This window comes from Hyperoodon ampullatus (assembly GCF_949752795.1).
Source record: "Hyperoodon ampullatus genome assembly, chromosome: 13".
Lineage (NCBI taxonomy): Eukaryota > Metazoa > Chordata > Mammalia > Artiodactyla > Ziphiidae > Hyperoodon > Hyperoodon ampullatus.
The window spans coordinates 8536141-8559193 of record NC_136926.1 but is presented as its reverse complement, the minus strand read 5'-3'; the positions used below and the strand labels follow the sequence as shown (position 1 = coordinate 8559193).

The following is a 23053-nucleotide window of genomic DNA, read 5'->3' as shown; positions in this document are numbered from 1 at the left end:
TAAATAAATAAATTTATTTAAAAAAAAAATCCATCAGGAAAGGTCACTGTTCTCTCCTGCCTGGATATCATGTGTGGTGACTCTACAAACTTCCACTTTCTGGCTTCAGTTCACACCACTAAAAAAAGGGGGGCCCTGATGGGATCCTTGTCATATGGTTCAGACACTAACGATTTTGGAATCTGAGCGCAAATAACTGGTCAGACCTGGGTCTCAGCCTGGAAGAAACTGTGGCATCCCTTGACCGCCAACAATCTTTCAATGGGATTTTTCTGTTGCTGATGTTGGAGAGAACATTACCCAGAATAAGCAGACCATCTTTTGTGGATATTCTTTGATCAGGGGTTTCTGCTGCCTGCACTCCTGGGAACCTGCCGGCTTCCAAACTCCACAAATGACTTAGCTGTCACTTCAGGAAGCCCTGGGGATTCCAGACTAGGGTCCCAGACTGTTGTCTGCTCCCCTCACTACACCCTCCCGCCATCCACTCTCTGCTCTCCTGGCCCTGTGGTCCCTGCTGTCGGCCTCCCCCAACCTGTCGAGCATCTCCTGTTCCCGTTCTCCCACCAGGCTCTCACGAGGCCTCTTTCAGCACATTCTAAGACAACAGTTACCCTCCCGCTCACAGGCCTAGGACTTCTCCCTCGGGTGGAGTGCGGAGGGACTAAAGGAGAAGCACTTTCTTAAACCAGCCCCATCGCAGGAAACGCCAGCTGTGACTACTTCCGCGAAGTTAAGCCATTCAGGCCCTTACTTGAGATTCAGTGTTTGTCCCACAGCCAGTAATAATTTAGGGATGGGAAATGTCTCTAAACCAATCACCCCCTTCTGATCCATCTCCTCCTTCAGTGTCTTCTATTTCTGCCTTCTGGGTGAGCAGATTCAGGATTAGTGTTTACTTATAAACCATAATTCTGAAAAAGTATAATTGCTATCACTGACTGACAGGCTACTACAGAGGTATTTTACAGACGGCCTCTCACAGCGAACTTGAAAGAAAGGCACTATCGGCCCTTTTTACAGATGAATAAACTAAGCCTCAGACTTGCCCATGACCACACAACTAGTAAGCGGCCGAGCCAGGAGTCAATCTCCAGGTGCATCTGACCCCAGAGTTCACCCTAGTTGTGCATGAGAATTACCTGTGAAGCATTTAGAAAGTGCAAATTCCCAGGTCCCACCCACCCCTACTGAATCAGAGTGTCTCAGTGGGGCCCAGGAAACTGTATTAAAAAAATAAACAGGGGCTTCCCTGGTGGCGCAGTGGTTGAGAGTCCGCCTGCCGATGCAGGGGACACGGGTTCGTGCCCCGGTCTGGGAGGATCCCACATGCCGCGGAGCAGCTGGGCCCGTGAGCCATGGCCGCTGAGCCTGCGTGTCCGGAGCCTGTGCTCCGCAACAGGAGAGGCCACAGCACTGAGGCCCGTGTACCGCAAAAAAACAAACCAAAACAAAACAGAAACGTTCCCCAGGTAAAGCAGATGCCACCAGCCTGAGGACTGGTCCTCATTAGGCCACACTGCCTTTCTAGAAAATTATCTGGCCCTGAGTAGGCAACAATAAATGGCAGTCATCCTCCCCCTCCTCCTCCTCAACTGTACATCCTCAGCTTAATTACTCGGGGGAGACAGGAGCTGGGAGCAGGCCAGAGTGGGAACAGGAAGTACACGGGGGCCTCGTCTACAGACTCACGTGCCTGTCGCCTGTCCTTCAGGGAAAGGCTGCATGTCACTCCCGGGGGACCCCAGACTTCTCAGGCCTCCCAGATCTGAATGACCAAGTATGGAGGCAGGGGAAGAGAAACAAAGCAGAACTGAGGGTGACACAGACATCAGGTGTGTGTGTGTGACTTCCTCCCGTGGTTCCTGTGACGTCCCCGTGAGGGAGCTGATCCACTAACTGCTGAAGAGGGCTGTCCCCACGTCCCCGTCAGGGCTCTTACTGGTATACTCGCCAGGCTCTCTGCTCCTCCACTCAGGAAAAATTGCCCATAATTGAAATTCAAGAGGCAGCCTGGTTTGGCCACTAGAGATTAAGAAGCAAATGCATCAACATGCTCGCTTTCCAGGAAAGCTTCATCTCACCTCCTTCCTCGGTTTCCTTCTCTGGGAACCAACCCACAAGCTGGCTGAGCACAAGCGTCTGGCTGGTGGGCAGAAGGTCAACTTGCTAATAAGGCTGAGGTCAGAAGTCGGGCCTCAAAGAAGTTCAGTTCCCTCAGCTTGGTTCTAAGGTCACAGACAGGCCCCCAAATCCTACCACTTGGTCATAAAAGGAAGTGGCCAGAGTACAGACGGATCAAAACAAATCCATCACCACTGGGGAAAACGGCCAATCAGGGGAATTGTGACAGAGGGTGATTCAGTAGCATCTTTGATTTGAAAGACACCACATCAGAAACGACCTCACGGCACCTAATCAGTTCCAGAAAGGGACTTTCTTCTCCGGGAGGCAAGGTGGGAGATCAAAGCATTTCTTGCTAATCATCATTTAGCATTAATTACTTAAGTAACCTGAGCCAGACCCAGTACGGATCCCGACTTTGCATCCTGACAGCCTCAATGAGCACCCTTGATCTTTCAACCCAACCTGCATCAAATTGGGAGGAAGCCGACTGCAAACCTGGGAATCAAGAGACCCCGGGCGGCCCAGGCAGTCAGTCGTTTACTTACTTCTTCCCTTCCTGTTAACTTTTTAACCCCACCAGCCAGGAAATGCATAAATACAGCAGCCAGCCTCCCCTCCCCCTGCCCTCCACCACGTTTCATTGAGTTCCTCAGGCCCAGGGACAAATCTGGGGACGAACACCTTAGATTCACAAGCTGTGGGGCCCCAGGCTTACCAGCCTACCTCTCTGAGTCCTCAGTTTCAGCTGCATCATGAAGACAATCCTAACCCCCTCCCAGCCTCGATATAAGAATTAAATTAAATAAAATCTAAAAACTGTTGCATACATTTAGAAGGAATACCCAGGGGGGTTTTGGTTATACTGGCAATAATTTATTTCTAGAGCGGAGTCGGGGCAGGGGGGGTCATAGTATTCATTATTATGTTATTTATTCCTTTTTGTATAATTTATAATACATGTTATGGGCTTAAATTGTGTCCTCCCAAAATCCACATGTTAAAGTCTGAACCCCCAGCACCTCAGAATGTGACTGTATTTGGAGATAGGTCTTTAATGAGGTAACTAAGTTAAAATGGGGTCATTAGGGTGAGCCCAAATTCAGTATGACTGGTGTCCTTATAAGAAGAGGAGATTAGACACACACAAAGTGAAGACCGTGTGAAGACACAGAGACAACAGCCATCTACAAGCCAAGGAGAGAGTCCTCAGAAGAAATACATCTTCCGGGCTTCCCTGGTGGCGCAGTGGTTAAGAATCTGCCTGCCAATTCAGGGGACATGGGTTCGAGCTCTGGTCCGGGAAGATCCCACATGCCGCAGAGCAACTAAGCCCGTGCGCCACAACTACGGAGCCTGAGCTCTAGAGCCTGCAAGCCACAACTACTGAGCCCACGTGCCACAACTACTGAGCCCACGTGCCACAACTACTGAAGCCCGTGTGCCTAGGGCCCGTGCTCCTCAACAAGAGAAGCCACCACAATGAGAAGCCTGCACACCGCAAGGAAGAGCAGCCCCCGCTCGCCACAACTAGAGAAAGCCCGCGCACAGCAACGAAGACCCAACACAGCCATAAATAAATTAAAAAAAAAAAAAAAAAAAAAAAGACTCTTCAGCTCTACTAAAAAAAGAAAGAAAGAAATACATCCTGCCAACTAACACCGTGATCTCTGGCCTCCAGACCGGTAAGAAAATTAATTTTCTGTCATTTAAGCCACTCAGTCTGAGGTACTTTGTCACAGCGGCCCTTGCAAACTCATACAATAAACTTCAAATAATTTATAGAAAACTAAATTAAAAAGAAAACGATTGTGCTTGCATGGCTCTAATCAAAAAGACAGATAATAGGTGTTGGCAAAGATGTGGAGAAATCTGGAACTCTTATAATTGCTGGGAGGAATAGAAAATGCTGCAGCCACTTTGAGAAACAGGCAGTTCCTCAAAAACTTCAATGTAGAGTTACCATCTGACTAGTCAATTCTATGCCTAGGTTTCTACCCAAGAGAAATGAAAACATATGTTCACATTAAAAACCTGTACATGAATGTTCATAGCATCATCAATCACAATAGCCAAAAGGTAGAAACAGCCCAAATGCCCATCGACAGATGAATGATTAAACAGACTGTGGTCCATCCATACAGTGGAATATTATTCAACCCTATAAAGGCATGAAATACTGACAGATATATAACTTGGATGAACCTTGAAAACGTTCTTCTAAGTGAAAGAAGTCAGTCACAAAAGGCCACATACTGTACAATTCTATTTATATGAAATGTCCAGAATAGGCAAATCCATGGAGACAAAGTTTCCAGCAGCTGGGGGAGGGGCGGCTTGGGGGAGTGGGAACTGACCGCTGATGGGACTTCTTTTAAGAGGGGTATGAAAATGTTCCAAAATTAGATTGTGGTGTTGGTTGCACAACTCTAAATATTTTCAACATACTAAAAACATTTCATTGTACACTTTAAGTGGGAGAACTCTAAGGTATGTGAGTTCTATTTGTTTCATTATAAGGTGTTTAAAAAAAAAGCCTGGCACCCCACAAGCACTGTTAAACGTCAAAGGCTCTTACTTCTCCCTCCCCCACTCTTTCCCAACCAGCCTAAGGGCTCCAATTTCTCCCACCAGTGTTGATACCAGCCACGCCCAACTTACGTACAGACCAGTGCTTATAAACCAGTCCTCCAAGGGAATCTTAAATAAGGGCTACTCCCGCCAGAAGCCAGCTTCCTGTTTCCAGGCCTTGGGAGAAGAAGGGGCACAGCTTTCTTTTTTTAAAGAAAAAAAATGCCCAGAAGCCCCTCAGGAGTGGGCTAAGGGTCTCCAGACAGGGCACATTTGTGGTCCTGAAGTGATTTCCCCCAGAGGCTGGTTTGGACCCCTCCATTAATTCTGAGATTACAGTGAGTAGTGGCAAGTGTGTTTCTTTAAAAGCCCATGCTCTCGGGGGCTTCCCTGGTGGCGCAGTGGTTGAGAGTCCGCCTGCTGATGCAGGGGACACGAGTTCGTGCCCCGGTCCGGGAAGATCCCACATGCTGCGGAGCTGCTGGGCGCGTGAGCCATGGCCGCTGAGCCGGTGCGTCCGGAGCCTGTGCTCCGCAACGGGAGAGGCCACAACAGTGAGAGGCCCGCGTACCGCAAAAAAAAAAAAAGCCCATGCTCTCAGATGTAGAGAACAAATGTATGGACACCAAGGGGGGGAAGTGGCGGGAGGAAGGGTGGGGGGTTGAACTGGGACACTGGGATTGACATGTATACACTAATATGTACAAAATGGATAACTAAGAAGAACCTGCTGTATAAAAAAATAAATAAAATTCAAAAAAGAAAAAAAAAAAAAAAGCCAAGCCCATGCCCTCTACAAACCCTAATCCGTCCTGTGGAGCAATTCCTCAGCTAGGAGGGAAGCAGGCAGCAGCAAGGCAAAGCCACGGTTTCCTCTGCAGGTTCAAAGCAGCCATGGGACCTGGCTGGGCTATTTCAAGTTGCTGTGTCTGCAAGCACGGTTTGTGGTCTGATAAATGACATTTATATTTATGGCCCATGTAGGGGAAAGTCAACTCTAAAACCCCACTCACATCCACAGATTGGGGAGCTAAAGGCAGATGTGCAGGCAACTCCTTTTCATTCCTATGGCCACCTCAGTTCCCACTAAGCTTCAAAGAGAATTAGAATTCAATACCCACAAGTACTTTCCCGATTAACAATCCCACATTTAGGAATATACCCTAATGGGAGTTCCCTGGCGGTCCAGTGATTAGGACTCGGTGCTGTCACTGCCGTGGCCCCGGGTTCGATCCCTTGTCAGAGAACTAAGATCCCACAAGCCGCACAGCGTGGCCAAGAAAAAGAAAAGAAAGAATATACCCTAAGAAGATAATCAAACAAAAGTGAAATGAATAACCCAGAACAGCACTGTCCAATAGAAATATAATGTGAGCCACATATGTACTTTAAAATTTTTTTGAAGCCACATTTTACAAGGTAAAAAGAAACAGGTGAAGTGAATATTAATAATCCATTTTGTTTAATATATCCAAAATTTTATCATTTCAACTAGGGTTGCCAGATTTAGCAAATAAAAAAATACAGTATGCCCCATTACATTTCAGATAAAGAACAAAAACTCTTTTTAGCATAAGTATATCTCATGCACTATATGGGATATACTTATAGTAAAAAATGTATCTGCTGTTTATCTGAAATTCAAATGTATTTATTTATTTATTTATTATTTATTTATTTTATGCCTGTGTTGGGTCTTTGTTGCTGCGTGGGGGCTTTCTCTAGTTGCAGCGACTGGGGGCTACTCTTCATTGCAGTGTGCAGACTTCTCACTGTCGCGGCTTCTCTTGTTGTGGAGCACGGGCTCTAAGCGAATGGGCTTCAGTAGTTGTGGCATGCGGGTTCAGTAGCTGTGGCTCGCGGGCTCTAGAGCGCAGGCTCAGTAGTTGTGGTGCACGGGCTTAGTTGCTCCGCAGCATGTGGGATCTTCCCGGACCAGGGCTCAAACCCGTGTCCCCTGCATCGGCAGGCGGATTCTTAACCACTGCGCCACCAGGGAAGCCCTGAAATTCAAATTTAAATGGGCTTCCTTTTCAAAATCTGGCAACCCTAATTCCAACAGGCAATCAATATAAAAAATAAATTAAATTGGTATTGTACACTGTTCTTTTTTGTACTAAGTCTTTGAAATCTATTGTGTATATTATACTGACAGCACCTCTCAATTTGGGCTTGCCTTATTTCAAGTGCTCAACAGCCACATATGACTAGTGGCTACCCTTTTGGACAGGAGAGATCTAGAGAGTTCCTCTCAGTGTTTTTTATAACAGTAAAAAAAAAATCAGAAATTAGCAAAATACCCATCAACAGGAAGGCTGCTTAGGTTACAACTGACATTTAGAGCTCTTACCATGAATCAGCCCTTGTCCTATGGACTCTGCATTATCTTGTTTAGTCCTCACAATGACCATTTGAAGTAGGTACTGGTCTAACCCCTTTCTACAAATGAGGAAAGTAAGGTTCTGGGAGCTTATATAACTTGCTCAAGAAAGTGGTGCAGCCAAGGTAGGGCACTGGTTGAAAGTTTGGTCTCTGCTGTCAGACTTGGCTCTGCCAAGTAACCTAACAAGTAACTTCGTCTTTTTAAGCCTCCGTTTCCTCATCTGTCAAACAAATCACAAGTGTCTATCCCACAGGATTGCTGGAGTCTAAATAAGACGGGATGCAGAGGACTAGGCAAGGCAAACTGCCCCTGGTAAGTTCTCAGTGACGTCACTACTATTCTTCCCAGCGTCTTTGTCCTTTCCTGTTTGATCAAATTTTTCATGGTGAGCACCAACTCTTTTTTTTTTTTTTTGGCCACACTGCAAGGCATGTGGGATCTTAGTTCCCCTACCAGGGATCGAACCCGTGCCCCCTGCAGTGGAAGCACGGAGTCCTAACCACTGGACCACCAGGGAACTCCCCAGCATCAACCCATTTAGAAAGAGAAAAAAACTACTTTCAAAAGAAGAGAAAACAGCCCACAAAGCAGCTAGAGGTCAAGGGAAGGAAGGAGATATAGAAGAAAGGAGAGGGGAGGAAAGGAAGAAAGGTGAGGCATCACTTCCCCAGTTTTCTGAGTGACCACCAGGGGACAGTGCCTGCAGTTTCCACAGCTAGGGAAAATGATCCCTTTAAAAAAAAAAAAGTTGCAATGAACAACTCACCAACACCATTCATCTTAAACGGGGTGCCCTCTCCCAGGAACTCCCCGTGAAAGGCTGCCAACATTCATCTTACAGGAGGTGTGAAAAAGCAGTGGATTTATGGTCTCCCAGCTGTGGGCGATCTGTGTCTTACCTTTGGAGTCTTCTTTGGCCAAGTGACTACGGGGACCCCAGTGATGGCCAGACTGGGGTCGTCATCCGTGTGCTCCTTCAGGACATTCTGTGGTGAAACAAAGCAGCCATATTAGCCCAGGGCAGAGGGGATGTCTCTGAAGGGGGGCTGGAGGCTGCACCTTACCCAGCAGAAGTCTCTGCAGAGTCACTGCCTGTCTTCCCAACTCCACCAATATCCACACACTCAATAGAAACCAAGCAGCCAGGCTTCCCCAGGATCCACAAAACACAGAACATCCCCTTCTCCAAAAAAATTTTTAAAAGCAAATCACATACCTCCCTACGACTTGCATGAATCATACTTTTGACACCAAACATTTGTCCAGAGCTCCAGGGACTCTCATGGACCCAACCTCATTTAATCCTTACCAAGTCCTCTGGGAGGGGGCTGGGCAGTGACCCAACTGATCCTCTAATGTACACAATTCAGCTAGGTACTCAGAGAAACAAAAGCAACCACGAGGTCTCACCCACGAGCCCTGCCTCTGGTCTTCCATCAGTCGGCAAGCCATGTGTATTCTCATCCTGGTGTGTAAAGACATGTCATTGTTTTTTGCATCAAGGGCCCTAAACACAAGTAGATACTCAATCTGGTCTGACCAAGCTTGGAGTCTGCTGGCCATGTGCTGGCAGAAAAATGGGCTGTGATGGACATACTGTCAGACCGTGTGAGGGTCTCCCACACAGGCACTTTGCGTTCGCTCCTTTGTCATTTTGTGTTCACTCCTTTGTGGGTGGTTTCAAGGTTTTTCAGGGTAATCCTGACTCTACCAGATTTTGGTCTTGTGTGCTGCTAACTTTAGAATCTCATCAAGGTGTAAGATGTCACTCCACTGAATCATCCCTAACTTATTGGTGAGGCAACCAAGGTTCAGAAATGCTCGAAGGACTTGGATGCCGCCCCAGACCAGGAGGACAGAGCCCCTGAACCCTGCTCTCTGGCACCAGACTACCTGCCCCATGACCGTGTCACATGGGTTTTTTGGCTGCATCCACAGCATGCCATAAAAAAGTGTTTAGGGATGGACACAGATGTGTTACTGGCCTATTCGTGACTGGCCTACCTCGACCATTAATTTTTGGATTGTACAAAACATTCCTGCAGAGACATTTAAGAACAGAGTAAGTTGCACAGTAGCACTTAACAGCAAGAGCAGAAGAGGTCAGAAGATAAATGTAGGTGAAGATGATTTTAACTCACTTTCCCAAATCTTCACCAGAAAGAATCTAACTCACTTCTAACTTATCTACTTATTTTCCTACTTTTATGATCATCATTTGGTTGCCCGATTTTTCAAAATGTTGGGACTTCCCTGGCGGTCCAGTGGTTAAGACTCCACACTTCCATTGCAGGTGGCACAGGTTCGATCCCTGGTCAGGGAACTAAGATCCCACAAGCTGTGTGGCAGCAAAAAATAAATAAATAAGTAAAAATAAAAAGTAAAATAAATCATTTTTTTAAATGAATAAATAAAAAGTTTTAAAATGTGCCTATTACCCCAAACCCACCTGAACAACTCCTTCCTCTCCCCACAGAAGGGGGCCAACAACACCGTGGTCAAGGGTTTGGCCTCTGGGGGTGCCTGGGTTCAATTCTCAGCACGTACACAACCTTCTCCAAGTCCCAGAGTCAATGTCAATGATTTATAAATGCTATCTATAAAATGTCTTGGTTCACGGCTATATCCCCAGCCTCCCACAATGACTAATCTACAGTAAGTCTCCAGTAAATAACTTAAATAAATAAAGCCACAAATCCCCGAAGAGGGACTCTCTACAAAATGCCTAACCCGTACACCTTAAATCTGTCAAGGGAGACAAAAACAAGCAAACTCTGAGAAACTATCGCAGACAAAAGGAGGGAGAAAGGACATTAGGTAAAAATTGAGGAAATGTGAATAAACGATAGCCTTTAGTTAACAATAATGTATCAGTATTGGTTCATTAGAAGTAACAAATGCAGGGCCTTCCCTGATGGTACAGTGGTTAAGAATCCGCCTGCCAATGCAGGGGACTCGGGTTCAAGCCCTGGTCTGGGAACATCCCACATGCCGCAGAGCAACTAAGCCCGTGCGCCACAACTACTGAGCCTGTGCTCTAGAGCCCATGCTCTGCAGTATGAGAAGCCACTGCAATGAGAAGCCCGTGCACCACAACTAGATAAAGCCCGTGCAGAGCAACGAAGACCCAATGCAGCGAAAAATAAATATATATATATATATATACACACACATATATATATATAAAGTAATAAATGCACGCTATTAACGTAGGATGTTAATAACAGGGGAAACTGAGTGTGGGGGTTATGTGGAAACTCTGTACTATCTGCAGAATCTTTCTGAAAATATAAAACTGTTTTAAAACATAAAGTCTATTAATAAAAAATAATTTTTATAATGCCAATCAGACAGTAGAAACAGCTACAATAAAGGAAAACAGGATTCTTAGGCTGCCAATTTTTCTAACACCTATGCAGTATATTTTAAAAGAAATACAACAGAAAGGAAACAAGTATACAGACACGATGCAACTCAGGTGTGGAATTCACATGGAGTGTATGAGGCAACCAAAGGCTGGGAGCAGTGGCAACGATCGCTCCCTGGATCGTGCCTGGAGGAAGGAGTATTTCATCACTGACGTTGTTTAGAATTGCCAGTTCCTGATGATGACAAAAAGCAAACCAACTTTTTATCAGCTTTGTTCTTTCATTATTGTTTTCACATGCACTGTGGACATTGTACCTCTTACAAGTTGCACTTGAGTGGGTCATTCCCACTGCCCTCTACCCACCTGGTCACCACTCGGGGTAGGTGAGACTAGCCAGGTGAGGGGTAACTGTCAACGTCAGGAGGAGAGCAGGCACCACATGTTCTGTTGAATGAACGTATGAGAGTAAGAAGTACTGAGTGCTTGCTTTGTGGCCGGTGCCGTACTAAATATTTCATATCTACGCTCACCCAATCCTCCTGACCACCCTGTGGGATGAACTATCTTCATTTCCACAGTGCAGATGAGAAAAGCAGGGCTTAGGGGATGAAGGGAATTGTCCAAGACCACTCAGCCAGTAAGGGGTGGAGACTCTTTAACAACTGCATCATTCAGCCCATCTCTGAAAAAGGGAAGGGAGCCGTGTTCATATCAACACTGTTCACAGCAGCAAAACAGGGCACTTCCGTGGCAGTCCAGCGGTTAAGACTTCACATTCCAGCACAGGGGGTGTGGGTTCGATCCCTGGTCAAGGAGATCCCACATGCCTCATGGCCAAAAGACCAAAACATATAACAGAAGCAATATTGTAACAAACTCAATAAAGACGTTAAAAATGGTCCACATCAAAAAAATTTAAAAGAAAAACAAAAACCAGCCAAACAGTAGAAACAACTCAAGTGTCCACCGATGGATGAATGGATAAATAATATGTATAATATACATACCATGGAATATTATTTAGCCTGAAAAAGGAAGGAAATTCTGTCACATGCTATAACGTGGATAAACCTGGAGGACATTACGCTCAGTGAAACAAGCCTGACACAAAAGGACAAGTACCATATGATTCCACTTATATGAGGTCCCTAAAGCAGTATATTCATACAAGCGGAAAGTAGAAGGGTGCCTGCTGGGCTGGAGGAGGGGAGAAATGGGGAGTTATTATTTAATGGATATAGAGGAGCTTTTCTTGTTTGTTTTTTTTAATTTTTTTATTTTATTTTTTTCTGGATACAGAGTTTTAGTTTGGGAAGATGACAAAGTTCTGGAGATGGATGGTGATGGTTGCACAACAGTGTAAATGTACTTAATGTCACTGAACTGAACACTTAAAAGTGGTTAAAATGATAATTTTTATGTTATGTATATCTTACTACAATTTTTAAAAAGGGGAGAAAGGAGTGGGGCAAGGCAGTCCCTCCCTAAGGAATGGATTCAGAGGTTCCAGAAAGTACAGATTGGGGACATACTATCTCACTAGTTAAACTTCTGCTGTTATGCCTGGGACAACACTAGCTCTAGACTCAGAAGATCTGGGTTCAGGTTCTACAACTTATAACCTGTGTCACCTCGGGTAAGCCACAGCTTCCTATTGTGTGTCCTCGGAGTAGAACAGTGACGTCTACACCTTGATTGTAGGCTATGAAGCTGGATGTGATTTTACTACCATTCTTAGGAACATTTGTTGAGTGCTTGCTCTAGACATTAAAATAATCCTATCTGTGGGGTAGGGCTGATTCTCCCCATTTCACAAAAGCAGAAACTAAAATTCAGAGAGGTTCAGTGATATAGTTCAAGGTCACACAGCTGAGAGGTGGGTGAAAACTGGCATTGACCGGGTCCATCTGACAACAAACCTAACGAGTAACACTGGGTGATAAAGCCTCAGGAAACCATGCTAGCAACGTCTCCGACTGATCCCTACACCATTATTAAAAAGACACCTAAGAGACTTCCCAGGTGGTCCAGTGGTAAAGAATCCGCCTTCCTTGAGCTCCCCTGGTGGCGCAGTGGTTAAGAATCCATCTGCCAGTGCAGGGGACACAGTCCAAGCCCTGTTCCAGGAAGATCCCACATGCCGCAGAGCAACTAAGCCCATGCGCCACCACTACTGAGCCTGTGCTCTAGAGCCCGTGTGCCACAACTACTGAGCCCGTGTGCCACAAGTACTGAAACCTGAGTGCCTAGAGCCCGTGCTCTGCAACAAGAGAAGCCACCGCAATGAGAAGCCCGCGCACTGCAACAAAGAATAGCCCCCGCTCGCCACAACTAAAGAAAGCCCCCACGCCCAGCAAAGACCCAACACAACCAAAAATAAATAAATAAAATAAATTTATTAAAAAAAAAGAATCCGCCTTCCAGTGCAGGGGACGCAGGTTCGATCCCTGGTCAGTGAACTAAGATCCCACATGCCGCGGGGCGACTAAGCCCGCGCGCCTCAACTAGAGAGCCTGCGTGCCTAACTACAGAGCCCACGTGCTCTGGAACCTGCGCGCCTCAACTAGAGAGAAGCCCGTGCGCTGCAACGAAGAGCCCACGCCACAACAAAGAGCCCACTTGCCAAAACTAAGACCCGATGCAGCCAAAAATAATACATAAATAAATAAATAATTTTTTTAAAAAAAGAAAAGACACCCAAGAGACAATCTGGGCTCATATTTACCGTTCGATTCACCAATACAGAAGTGAATCATCCCCACCTATTCCTTGCAAAACAGACAGAGGGACTAACTAACACCATTCAGCCACTAACACCTTTATAAAGCCTTTCTGAAACATTCCCCCCCATCACGGAAGAGGCTCGTGTGACCAAAGTGGGCCTGCACAGGAATGAAATTTTGTTGACATTTCATAGTTCTTAATAACCCATATGAATTTCACACCCTCCTCCACAATACATCAGGGTTTGTTTTCTTCTAAAAATAATGTTTCCTGCCCCACCCACACCAATCATTAAGAAAAAAACTTTTCAGGAAGATGCTCCATGTCTAGCCAAAGCTATATACATACATCTTACCCTATGGTTGGGGGTCAGAGGACTTCCACAGGATTTTCTGCCCCCTTATCCCAATCTCAAACTCTGTGCTGGGGGCTGACAAACTCAAATGCCTCCAGGAACCAAGCAGGGAAAGTTAAAAATATAAATGGACTCTTAGAGCGATAGACAGTAGTGCAGCGTATGGCAAACTAGAGACCACATGCCCAGTTTAAAGATGGCAAATGCTTCTCAATTTCAACTTATTAACCTCCTGTGGAAACGAACCCTACCAGATCTCTGGTTTTTCAGAAGAAATCAAAGATCCAGAGTTTTATTTAAAATCTCTCCAATTTCAGGACTTCCCTGGTGGTCCAGTGGTTAAGACTTCACCTTCCAATGCAGGGGGTGCGAGTTCGATCCCTGGTTGGAGAGCTAAGATCCCACATGCCACACAGCCAAAACACCAAAACATTAAAAAAAAAAAAAAAAAAAAAATATTGCAACAAATTCAATAAAGACTTGAAAAACGGTCCACATCAAAAAAAAAATCTTAAAAATAAAATAAAATAAAATCTCTCCAATTTCAAATGTTGGTAACTGACTGAAAATTTCAAAAAAACATTGTGAGCCAAATATATCTGTGGGCTGGCCTGGGCCATGGGTGACCAGTTTATAAACACTGCTCTGCATGTGACTGAAAATAATGCCCACTTGCCTTGGTTTGCTTTGAGTTTCCTTCTGAATTGTCTCAAGATTTCCTGTCATTTCAGTATCAGAGCTGGTGTCAGTAACTCACAAGCATTGAAGTAAGGCCTCTTTAGAGGAATGGCTGGTTAAAAAAGCTATAACTGAAGGCATAAGTATTATTAATAATTAATACATAATGATAAATAATAATTAAAATTAATAAAGAGACCTCGCCAAGTATCCTTGAGTCTCGGAGCTCATACACACACTTCCTGAAAGAAGCAGAGTTCCTCTCCATGTGTGGCTGTCAGTGGCCACCAGGGGGCACTCTGGCCTCTGTCCCACAGGGAAGTATTTTTCGTCAGTATGTGACAGGCTGCAGGAAGAGGAGATTATTCTAATTGGAGATTTTCTCTCTGAGAAGTAAATTGTGCTGAAGGGAGGGAATCTAGTCACTGTCTTCCCTGGGCTCTGCTAGCATTTATACACTCCCTGGGGCTCTTGGAAGCAGAGACTAGGAAGCCTGGGTGCCTGTAACAGCCCAGCACTCTTTGGGTTTTACCATACAACCCTTCTGAGCAGGAAAGAACAGGCAGGCTTTCTGTAAGAGAAGGACAGGGGCCACCAGACCCTTTCTGATGCAAACTGCCCTGCTTTGGACTTAACAAGAGAACCACAGACAATGGATGTTCTGGGCCTCGGCTCCTCCTATGCCAACTTTTCTCAAAGAGCTTCATCAGTGAACACCGGATTCAGGCCCCACTGCTCCCCAGAATGGGGCATTAATAATTAGAAACTCCATCTATAACTGTGACTAAAAATACCAACACTGTGACGATAAAGCAGAAGCAGGCATCAGGAAGGAATCACCAACCACAGGCCAGTAGAGGGAGAGTAACATGGCATGGAGCAGCTCGGGCTGCTGTTGTAGGGAACCCAGCAGTCTCAGGGGTCCCTCCTGGCCATAGGTAAGGACCCCTGCAACCAGGCGTCAATGCACCTTAGGTCTCCCAAGATCCCTGCCTCCACCCCAGCCCAATCATCTTGTGCCTGCCTGTAAAAACCCATCTGTACTGGGTTGAACTGTGTCTCGCAAAAAGCTATGTTCAGGGAATTCCCTGGCGGTCCAGTGGTTAGGACTCTGTGTTTTCCCTGCGGGTTCAATCCCTGGTCGGGGAACTAAGAACCCACAAGCCTCATGGTGCGGCCAAGAAAAAAAAAAGGGGGGGCTTCCCTGGTGGTGCCGTGGTAGGGAGTCCGCCTGCCGATGCAGGGGACACGGATTCGTGCCCCGGTCCGGGAAGATCCCACATGCCGTGGAGCGGCTGGGCCCATGAGCCATGGCCACTGAGCCTGTGCGTCCGGAGCCTGTGCTCCGCAATGGAAGAGGCCACAACAGTGAGAGGCCCGCGTACCGCAAAAAAAAAAAAAAAGCTATGTTCAAGTCCTAATCCCTGGTACCTGTGAATGTGACCTTACTCGGGGTGGGGGAGGCTTTGCAGATATAATTAGTTAAGAATCACGAGATGATGGATTTAGGGTGGACCCTAAATCCAACGACTGGTGTCTTTATAAGAGAACGGAGAGGGAGATTCAAACAGACATAAGGAAGAAGGCCATGAGAAGACAGAGGCAGAGACTGGAGTGACACAGCCACAAGCTAAGGAACACCAGGAACCACCAGAAGCTGGAAGAGCAAGGAAGGATCCTCCCCAGAGCCTCCCAAGGGAGGAGAGCCCTGCCAACACCTTGACTTCTGACTTCTGACTTCTGGCCTCTGGAACTGTTAGAGAATAAATTTCTGTTGTTTCAATCCGCCAAGTTTGTGGTCATTTGTTATGGCAGTCACAGGAAACTAACAGACCACACTTGCCATAGTGCCTCATGATTAAAAGCTTATTAGTGGGATTCCCCTGGTGGGCCAGTGGGTAAGACTCCACACTCCCAATGCAGGGGGCCTGGGTTTGATCCCTGGTCAGGGAACTAGATCTCGCATGCATGCTGCAACTAAGAGTTTGCATGCTGCAACTAAAGATCCCGCATGCCACAACTAAGACCCAGTGCAGCCAAAAGAAATAATAAAATAAATAAATTTTTTTTAAAAAAAAGCTTATTAGCTACATGATTTGGGTGAGTCACCACATCTCTCTGAGTCTCAGTTTCCCAACTAAGAAATGGAATAATACCAGTCCCCACCTTGCCAGCATCATAATACATGGAAGGTGTTTGGCATGTGGAAAATGCTCAACAAATGTTAGCTGATCCCTTTTGGCTTATGCCATATTTCCTGTTGGGATACACAGTCCCCATCCTCTGTTTGCAGAATTCATCCATTTAACAGTTCTAAGCATAGGGAAAAAATTTTAAGTTTATTTAATTTTGAAGAGCAGTTTAAAAGCTGATTTAGCTGCATAACTAGTGGGGATAAAAATGTGATTCAGGGACCCAGAAGTCAGTTTTAGGCTAAAAGGAACCCCAAGTGGCATGGATCAACCCACCCATTTTTCAAGTCTAGGGTTTGCACAGGTGTCTGGAACTCAGATCTCTGGCCCCTCACTGCTCTCCTTCGTTCTCCTGAGGTGGTACCAGCAGCAGACTCAGAATAACACGTACCTTGTTTGGCTCCTTAGGTGACAGGATTCACCCCTGTATCAACCCTCTATCCACTCACAGACCAGCAAAAATACCAAACACAGGGCTCAATATTACATGCAGCCCCCAGTAGAAGAGCCTTGGTGACTTCTGGAGGCCTGACCCCCTGGCCAGGCTGAATCTGGTTGTTCCCTGTTTTCTATGCTCTGGGTCATCCTCAGGGTGTGAGAAAGCCAGGCTGCAGCCCTCCCACTGGCTTCCTGCCTTTTGGCTCCTCTGAAGCAGGAGGGGTGTGACGGTTTTTAAAAAAGCTGACAGTGCTGGAGGTCTGGGCTCTAAGCCTCACTGTTTTGTAAAAGAGCAAGACCCAGAAAAGGCAACTCAGACAAGCAGGTGTGTTCTGGGGTCCAGACCTGATGACCCCAAGGGATAAAATCTGTACACACCTTCCTTTCACAGTCATGGGTTTCATAGACTCTCACACTTGACCCTAAATGGGCCTGTTCTCACTCCATGGTGTCTGAAATAATAATATCAGCTCTAGCTCACTGAGCACTTAAAGGCCCAGTGCTAAGGCTTTCTTTCTTTACCCATGTCACCTCACTAATTCGATGAGGCATGATTCTGACTATTCCCATTTTACTGCATTCCCCCAGAGCAGTCAGCTGGTTAATGGATAGTACAGGGGAGTCAGCCTGGCTCCACAACTTTTGGTCTTAAAAGATAACACCTGTTTGGGCGATGTACTCTTTTTTTTTTTTATTTTTTTATTTTTTTATTTTTTTATTTTTTGCAGTACGCGGGCCTCTCACTGTTGTGGCCACTCCCGTTGCAGAGCACAGGCTCCGGACGCGCAGGCTCAGCGGCCATGGCTCACGGGCCCAGCCGCTCCGCGGCATGTGGGATCTTCCCAGACCGGGGCACGAACCCGTATCCCCTGCATCGGCAGGCGGACTCTCAACCACTGCGCCACCAGGGAAGCCCCGATGTACTCTTAATTTAGCATTATTTTCTTTCCTATTTGGGTTTTGATGAAAGAACAATACAATTGATCTCTTTTTTAGTAGGTTTTGTTTTTTTTTTAAGTAACATCTGAAAACAGTGGCCCCTCACTGTCTCTTCCAGCCCCTTAATTCCATTCTGCCCCACAATTCTATGTGGCTCATAATTCTATGCAGTCCCATAATTCCATGCAGACCCACAATTCCATGTGGCCTCACAATTCCATCAGTCCCATAATTCTGTGAGGCCCCATAATTCCATGCAATAAGAAAGGTGGCTGTCTATAGTGAGCTGGCATTTCCACCCCTAGCTGACACTCTGGCAGCCAGAAGAGCATGGAATGATAGGAAAGAGAGCCTGGCATTATCTTAATCAACAAGGACAGCTGCAGAATCACCTTGCAAACGCATATCTGACAAAGACCCTCTCACTTCCTATCTTGGTGGTCACTGGGCACTTAGGCCCAAGCCTTTACAACCTTGTAATGCATCTGGTAATTTTCAAGTCATTTACAAATGATTAGAGGAATGGCCTCATGCCCTCCTTCCCTCCCATCAGGAGCCTCAGCTCTCTGGAGTTCTAGCTGAAAGTATAGACTCCTCTAGGAGGGACAGCTTGCAGGGCAACTCCCATCTCACTAGGAATTACTTTGTCCACCGATTAATGATTGCCAATCCAAGAGATAAAAGGGGGAAAAAACAATGCAATGAACTGAATAGTGAGCCCCTCAAAATTCAAGTGCATCTAAAACCTCATAACGTGACCTTATTGGGAAATGGGTCATACTGGATTAGAGTGGGCCCTAATCCACAGACATCACCCTTATGAGAAGAGAAGACACACAGAAACACACAGAGAACACAGACTGCCAATGTAAAGACTGTGGCTGAGACTGGAGGGATGTAGCTACAAGCCAAGGAGCTCCAAGGATTGCCAGCAACCAAGAAAAACTGGAAGAGACAAGGAAAGATCCTCCCCCAGAGCCTTCAGAGTGAGCATGGCCTTGATTTCAGACTTCTGACTTCCAAAATGTGACACAATAAACTTCTGTTGTTTTAAGCCAGCTTGTGGTACTTTGTTACAGCAGCTTTAGGAAACTAATACAGACGGTAATCGTTAACCTAAAACAGGGATGGGGGAAGCTGAAAGGTGGTGAAAGAGCATGGGAAGGGTGGGGAGCTGGTCAAAGCCAGTCTGACTCTCCTTTGCCTGTTACCTAAGCATACCTAATTTTTCTCCAAGGACTTACTAGGAGAGCTAAGTGTTCATTACCTCATTGTCCCACAAAATAATTCAGTGACCTAGGTCCCTGTTATTATCCTCATTTTACAGTGAGAATACTCAGATTTCAATCAGTTATACACTTAAGAATGGCCAAGGAACCAACAGAATCTGATCCCTGAAAGGACAAAGCACATTTAGTCTAATATCTTAGATTTACATACAGGTAAACAGAAAGGTGGTGTGACTTGCCCAAGGCCACACAGCAAATAGCTAAGAACAGAAACTGAAATTGAATTCAAGCATCTCTCGTGTCCTGATTTCTTGTTTTTCCCATTACGCACAAGCCAGTATCCTGCACTCTCCACAGAATAATTGTCTTAAAAGAAGGGAGTCGCTTAAGGCACCTTAATGCCAAATCCCAAAGAGTTTCACAAAGATGGGGAAGGAAATGGCTTTCTTAGATTTTTACAGGATGCTGGCATCTCCCTTCCTGTCAAAAAGCAAAAAGGTAGATGGTCATTTTGACTTGAATCTAAATCAAGACCCCCCAACTCCCAGTCAAGTTTTGAAGGTCCGAATGAGCTCCCTTGGTCTTGCTTAAACCATAGGGTCACTGAGGTACTCTCATTAGCATGGCTGCAAGGAAAAACTCAACTTTCAAAACTCCTGCCCACAAAAAAGAGTAAACTAGACCTATAGGAACAGACACAAAAAAGGAAGCTTTAAGGGACAAAAGCAAGTATGAACTAATTAAAAACAAATTTATATATGTTTGTATACATGGGAGTGAGGGGAAAGCTCCAGAAGTACATTCAGTAAGTGATTAACAAAGGTTATTTTCCAGGATGTGAGAATTGAGGAAGGGGACATTTTCTATCCTCTAGCCTATAATGTTAAATTTTTTTTTTTTTTACACTGATCATTTAACAACATTACACTTAAAACTCTTTTTTTTTCTTTTGGCCACGTCACGCAGCTTGCAGGATCTCAGTTCCCCAGCAGGGACTGAACGCAGGCCACAGCAGTGAAAGCCCTGAATCCTAACCACTGGACCACCAGGTAACTCCCTACACTTAAAACTCTTAAATAGATGAAATATCCAGAATCAGTAAATCCATAAAGACAGAAAGCAGACTGTGGGGGAGGGGGAAATGGAGACTGCTGATGGGTACAAGGTTCTGCCTCAGGTGATGAAAAAGTTCTGAACTAGATAGAGGTGGTGGTTGCACAGTATTGTGAATGTACTTAATACCACTAAACTGTACACTTTAAAACGGTTAAAATGGTAAATGTCTCTTCCTTCAAGATTCTAAACTGGTGATCTGGTAATTATAATTAATTCATTAATGAATATGATAAATGTTGTATATAATTTACCACAATTAAAAAACATAGGGACTTCCCTGGTGGTACAGTGGTTAAGAATCCGCCTGACAATGCAGGGGACACAGGTTCGAGGCCTGGTCCGGGAAGATCCCACATGCCGCAGAGCAACTAAGCCTGTGCGCCACGACTACTGAGCCTGCGTTCTAGAGCCCGCGAGCCACAACTACTGAGCCCGCATGTCTAGAACCCATGCTCTGCAACAAAGAGAAGCCTCCACAACGAGATGCCTGCGCACCACAACGAAAAGTAGCCTCCGCTCGCCACAACTAGAGAAAGCCCACAGAGCAATGAAGACACAACACAACCAAAAATTAATTAATTAATTTTTTAAAAAACCGTCTATTACAAATGAAAGGAAAAAATAGGTTTTTGATAAAAGCTAAAACCTAGCCATATGGAGACTGACTTACTTTGGGGACTGTCTCTAATCCCAGGGGCTCTGGTTACCATAAGCCACCACTAGCAGCAGTCTCTAAGTTCCCAGAGAAAGAGAGAGAAGGAAAGAAGACATCATCTTTTTGCAACACAAGCCAAAGATCATAACTGATCAACCGTCAAGGGTGAACCACCACTGGTGAGAAACACAAATCACTCAATGGTAGTGGAGGCAGTGGGCATCGGCTAAGAATTCTGTCTTGGACCCACATTTCTGAGTTGACTTTTAGTTCTCAGCCAGTGTACAAGAAACCCCAACATCTGAGAAGAGTAAACAAAGGGACCTAAGCGTGCAGCCAGGAAGAAGCTGCTCGCCTTCTGTGACAACACTCACTCTAGAGGCCAGTCTTGGGTTCAAAATCTCCTCTGGGTCTCCAGGGACTGGGAGGGACTGGGGCTAATGGCCTGGCTAAAGAGCAAGGAGGTAGCTCTATCTACCTTCTCTGGAAGAGACGAGTGGTCCACTTCCCCCATACAGGCCACACAGCACTCAGAGATGCTAGCAGAGGCTCCAATTTTCATGGGGCTCTAAGGAGACCTGTCCACCCAGCTTATAAGCTCTTTAGCCTGCTAAAGGCCCTCCTCAGACAAGGCTCAAGACCATAAATATCTCTGAAGACAGGTAAGTTCAATAAGTAAGCTAAATGGTTAGATTGTACTAAAAAGAGATGTGTGAGCCAAATGGTAAGTAGACATTAGGGAGACAGCAGGGAGTGGTGGGGACTGGGGTGTATGAGATCACCTGCTACTCACTTCCTGCTGCTTGTAGCCAGTCAGGAACATGAGCCAGGATAGCCAGGATATTTTATATAACTTTTTTGACTTTTCTTTAATTTATTCTCCTGATTTTTTAATGTTAGCAAGTAATTACAAAAATATGTTCAATACTATACAGGCCAAATGCAATGCCTAGAGGCTGGATTTGGCCCTGGGACTGCCAATTTACAACTTTTGTCCCAGGACCAAACAAATCTGTTGCTTGTTCTGTAAAGGAAGTCCAAACAGTCACCTTATTACCTTCCCCCTAAATTCAGAGTCGCCTCTGAGAAGAGAGAAAATCACTTTCTCTACAGTGGCCAAAAAAGCAGTCTAGTGTGTGAGCACATGGACTCCCCCATCAAGCAGTATGTGTGGCCTTGGGCAAGTTACTTAACCTATCTGTACCTCAATTTTCTCATCTGTAAAATGGGGGTAACAAAAGTACCACAGAGGCTTGCTCGGAGGTTTAAATGAGTTTATATATGAAAAAGATCTATAACAACAGACAGTAATTGAGATTCATTACCACATATTATCATGAGCTGCCACTGAACCCCATGGTGGCGGTTGGGGAGGATGGAGACTGGGATCCTTGATATTTGTCTAAGCCCCTAGCCCAGGCCTCCTTCACACCATCACGGGGCCTAGGCTGAATCCAGTCTCAGAGGTCGATCAGGTGGGTACAGGTGAGGGATACAAGGGTCTGAGTCCTATCCCTAGAAAGAAATCTGACCAACCAGGAACACCGCACATAAACATAACAAAGTAAAAAAGGCTCTTCACAAGCACAGAACAACATTTCCTCTTCAGATGAATTTTTTTTTAACTCATTTACAACATTTTGGAACCTTAATGCTATTAGTGATTTTATTATTGATGAAAATAGCTTGCTTTCACTTTATAGGATCTTAGAAGAAAAAAGTAGCCACATGACAGAAGTCTAAGGTTTCCTTTAGGAAACCCAATATTTCCTTTAGGAAACCCAAAAACTCCATTCCACAAGATTAGAAGTTCTTATTCTGAGGTCCAGGAATAGGCTCAGGAGTCCAAGACCCCCTGATATTGCACACAAAATTTTGTGTGTATAAGCGTATTTTCACAAAACTCTCAAGAGAGGTCAGCAACCTCCAAAACAGTCAATGAAAAAGACCTATTTGAAAGTAAAGATTTGTTTTGTCGGGACATTCACCACAGAGTTCTTTTACCTGGCAATTTCCCAGTTATAAGATTTTAATTTTGTGGCACCTATAGGGGGTACACCTGCTATATAAAGTAAGACATAACCTGGATTAAAGATCCTGTACACCAGTTCCCTCTGCTGGTGGTACCTGTTAAGCTACCTGATTGGGCCCCAGGTCACCCCTCCACTAGACCCCAAGAGTTCAGCGCCTGATCACTGAGCACCTCAAGGGCAGCAGAACAGTCTTAATATTTCTAGATTCCAGGGCCTGATACAATGTTTTCTAAACAAACAAATATA

General features: G+C 45.4%; 1 protein-coding gene across 1 annotated transcript in view; it reads right to left on the bottom strand.

The window, feature by feature from the left end:
• KDM2B (lysine demethylase 2B) overlaps positions 1-23053 on the bottom strand; it is a gene marked incomplete at both ends in the record, with an annotated part of 122827 nt that overhangs the window by 43013 nt on the left and 56761 nt on the right. Inside the window, one exon of the mRNA XM_079717578.1 lies at positions 7978-8064. Coding sequence (XP_079573704.1) covers positions 7978-8064 — 87 coding nt within the window. The remainder of the gene's footprint in view (positions 1-7977; positions 8065-23053) is intronic.